At 38.3% G+C, this 4,491-nt stretch overlaps 1 protein-coding gene across 1 annotated transcript; it reads left to right on the plus strand.

The window, feature by feature from the left end:
- The first annotated feature begins 391 nt into the window (after window positions 1-391).
- On the plus strand, window positions 392-4,173 carry LOC137832527 (glutamate receptor 2.7). Its single transcript, XM_068640729.2, is given in 6 exon segments — window positions 392-745; window positions 1,105-2,396; window positions 2,690-2,996; window positions 3,131-3,528; window positions 3,614-4,000; window positions 4,002-4,173. Coding segments are annotated over 6 exon segments (2,700 nt in total). The 5' UTR covers window positions 392-459; the 3' UTR covers window positions 4,032-4,173.
- Window positions 4,174-4,491: the final 318 nt, after the last annotated feature.

Genomic DNA, 4,491 nt, shown 5'->3' on the forward strand with positions numbered 1-4,491 from the left:
TAATCAACTAATGAGATTTATTATCGTGCATGTAAGTACCCTTTGTTATAGGACGAAAGAGTGTTTGGCATGATTGAAGTGTGGATTCACATTTGGAATGAAAGTAATGTAACTAAAAAACTAATCCTATACTTAGATCTGCAACTTCTGCTTACCGCTGGTCCTCCTCACCATTACTTCCACGCAAGTTGGAACTAAAAGAATATCCCTTCCTTATTTTGGTGACAAGATTCCCAACTTTGTCTTATGTATGAAGTCAACATCTTCGTAACTGACAAAAGATTCAAGTTCCAGGTCCCCACCAGAATTCTTAGCATCCAACTACTATTAATTTCGCTATTACTGCCTTATTTTCCTCGAAATTTCACTATACGATATGTAATGGGACCGAGGCAGCCTGTACCCAAAAGTTCCAGCTGAAGGTTAAAATGTCATATAAGCAAAACATACAGAAGCAAAATGCATTTCCTTTCAACTAATCCTCAAGCACAAACAATGACTTTGCTCATCTTTTATTTTCTCATGTCCCTTGTTCTTATTAATGGCTACCAAGATGAAGCTACAAATGTACACAACAAGGTTATATCTGTTGGGGCAATCATAGATGTGAATTCTCGCATTGGGAAAGAACAGCAAGTAGCCATGGACATTGCAGCTCGAAGTTACAACAGCACTTCAAAGACCTACAAGTTGGCTCTCTATTTTCGGAACTCCACCAAGGATCCCATCCGAGCCATCACTCTTGGTTAGTAATATCTTGCATTGGCTAAGTAAAAATCTCAACTTTATATGCCTTCAGGTGAACTTTTTCAAAGGGCAATATGTATTTTAGATTCTTCAAGATTTGATCAAAATTTGTTTTTAGTCTTTCTCTTTTAAAAATGATGATGTTTAGTCTTTATATTTATAAAAAGTGGTGGATTTTGTTCCTGATCCTGTATACATCATTTTGACTTAACCAAGAACGAAACCCATCATATTTTGGAAATGTGAGGACCAAAATGATTATGAATAGAATGTAGGAACTAAAATCAATTTTGACGAGATTTAAAAACACATCTCGCCCTTCCTTTATTCTGAAGAATTTGAGACCCTTTCTTGCAGCTGAAGAGATGATTAATAAGCAAAAGGTGCAAGTGATTATTGGGATGCACAGATGGTCAGAAGCAGCTCTAGTGGCTGAAACAGGAAGCCAAGCTCAAGTTCCTATCATAGCATTTGCAGAACCTACCATAACCCCACCGTTGATGACTAAGCGGTGGCCTTTTTTGGTGAGAATGACTAGAAGTGGTTTATCATATATCAAATGCATTGCAGATATAGTGAAAGCTTTTGGTTGGCAGAGAGTAGTAGCTATCTATGAAGATGATGCATATGGAGGTGATTATGGCATGCTAGCACTACTATCTGAGGCCCTCCAGAATGTGAGTTCATTGATTGATTATCACTTAGTTCTTCCACCTATTTCTTCTCTGCATGATCCAGGAGGGTTTATTCGTGAAGAGCTGTTGAAGTTGGTGCAAACCCAATCTCGCGTGTTCATTGTGCTGCAATCTTCATTAGAAATGGCTATCCATTTGTTTAAAGAAGCCTCAAAAATGGGACTGGTGGACAAAGAATCAGCCTGGATACTCCCAGAGAGCATAACAAATTTGCTGGACTCTGTCAACAAGTCTGCTATTTCCTATATGGATGGAGCTTTAGGAATCAAGACGTACTACTCCGAAATAAGCAGTGAGTACCAAGATTTTGAGGCTCAATTCAGGAGAACATTTTGGTCTAAGAATGTGGAGGAAGATAACCGCTACCCCGGATTTTATGCATTGCAAGCATATGATAGCATTAAAATTGTGACCCAAGCAGTGGACATAATGACCAGTAGAAACACTACCAACCCAAAGAAATTACTACGAGAAATACTGTCTACCAGTTTTCTTGGTTTAAGCGGTCATATTCAATTTGAAGATGGGGCACTCCAGAAGACTTCTATTTTAAGGATAGTAAATGTGGCTGGGAAGAGTTACAAGGAACTATGCTTTTGGAGTGAACAATATGGGTTCACCACAAACATCCCTACAGAAAAAGGTGGATATTCTGGTGCTGGTAATACAGAATGTTTCAGTGGTGTTCGATGGCCTGGGAATGTGAAGCACTATCCAAAAGGGTGGAACATGCCTACTGCACAAAATCCAATGAAAATTGCAGTCCGCAGCAGAACCTCTTTTTCCAAGTTTGTCAAGGTTGATTATGATCATAATGGTAATCCTGCAAATTATAGTGGATTTTGTATTGATATTTTTCAGAGTGTGCAAGGCCTTTTGGGGTATGACTTGCCATATAAGTATTATCCTATTGATGGAACCTATAATGATTTGGTTCAGCTTGTCTATAACAAGGTATCAAATTCTTTCCATTTTCATCTTCTTTAGTTTTCTACTTTTCTTTGGAGTGAAATTCCTGTCATGGGGTAAGATATCATATTGCTCCCCATTTGGCTAAACTCCATTTCAATTGAAAACTAGGTTGGCAGTTACATGCCGTCAAATATGAGTATATGACAAATTCACATATAATTCTTATGTGTACTAACTACTACTTCGCTATTTTAAATTAAGAGTATCATTTCGTTCCTGCTTTATTGATTTGGACTACCTTTTTCTGCTGTCTCGTGGTTAAATAATGATGGAAGAGTTATGATGCCGCAGTCGGGGACATGACAATACTAGAGGAAAGACTGCAGTATGTGGATTTTACAGTGCAATATGCAGAATCAGGATTGTCAATGATAGTTCCATCAAAGTCTAAAGAGTCAGCATGGATGTTCACAAAGCCCTTTACCTGGGAACTGTGGATAGTTACAGGTTCCATTTTGATTTACACAATGTTAGTAGTTTGGTACCTTGAGAGAGAATCCAATCCTGAGTTTCATGGCAATTGGAAGACCCAAATCAGCACAGCTCTTTGGTTTACCTTCTCCTCTTTGTTTTTCGCTCACAGTGAGTATTAATCTCAGAATTCCTTGCAATTTTTATTTTAAATAGAATTATGCAAAGCATGAGAACAGTTAAAGAAAATATCCTGAACGGAAAATGTGAATTAAACTCAAGTAATGGCGATTTTCGTCATGCAGGGGAAAAAATGCATAGCAACTTAACTCGCATGGTGATGGTCTCATGGCTCTTGCTAGTTCTGATCCTTACCTCATGCTACACTGCCAGTCTTTCTTCAATGCTCACAGTTAAAAAACTGCAACCAAATGTCACAGATATTGAGTGGTTGAAGAGGAACAACATGAAAATTGGTTGTGATGGCGACTCATTTGTTAGGTCGTTCCTAGAGAAAGTAGAAGGGTTCCATCCTGAGAACATAATCCATGTTACTGATGAATACAAGTATGATGATGCTTTTCAAAATAACACCATAGCAGCTGCCTTTCTTGAACTCCCATATGAAAAGGTATTCATTACTGAATACTGCGATAGATACACGGGTTCCACCCCCAGAACCAGATTTGGAGGACTGGGCTTTGTAAGTGATAATACTATTTCAGATTTTATGGATGTTTAGTATTATACTCTTTCAGTTATGACAGTTTTCAAATAACTTACCACAGATGTTCCAGAAAGGTTCACCAGTGACTAGAGACGTGTCAAAAGCTATATTACATCTGTCAGAAAGGGCAGAGCTGAAGAAGTTGGAAGAGAAGTGGTTGACTACCTCCAGCAAGTGCTCCTCCGACACCAACGATACGGAAAGTTTGAAGCTGAGAAGTTTATGGATTCTATATGTCATCTCTGGTGCTACTTCCACCATTTGTCTGCTACTATCAATCATCCACACTCTAGTAAAATCCTGTCAGCAATGCCAACGCGTGGCAGCAGAAGGTAATGACACCCCAAGTCATCATAATGCGTGGGAAAAGATGATTACACATGTAAATCACACTTTTAACAAAAAGATCAATAATTCAAGAGAGACACAGACACAGGTTGTAAGTGATTTTTCTTCCAGACGGGGTCACCAGAGCATGAACGATTCTCATGAGCATCATCTGGAATTGGCTTCTCTAGTACCTCAAAATTCAATGCTCCCTTCTCCATCACCAGAGCTACACATAACAACACACACAGACATAGGAATCACCAACACTTCAAAGTAGTTGCTGTATTAGACACTTCACGGACTCTTGATTACCGCATTTCTTTTATTTTTAAACTTATGTTGTTAGCAATATGCAGAAAAGTTTCTTTGAATTGGCAACATGTCAATCAACCTTTTGTAAATTTTATAGACTTTTCACGAATAACAGCATGACTAGTTGATAATTGGCTCTTCAACTCTCCCAATGTGGTCAAAACAATCGCTCAAGAAGCTGCATTCACAACTGTTCTATCTTAAACTACCAAAAATGTAGCCATACTTACGAACGTCATCAATATATGAAACATACATATGAACGTTGCCAGAAAATTATGTTTATACAGGGACCAA

The sequence above is a fragment of the Phaseolus vulgaris genome, chromosome 6, assembly GCF_051622355.1.
Source record: "Phaseolus vulgaris cultivar YP4 chromosome 6, ASM5162235v1, whole genome shotgun sequence".
Classification (NCBI taxonomy): domain Eukaryota; kingdom Viridiplantae; phylum Streptophyta; class Magnoliopsida; order Fabales; family Fabaceae; genus Phaseolus; species Phaseolus vulgaris.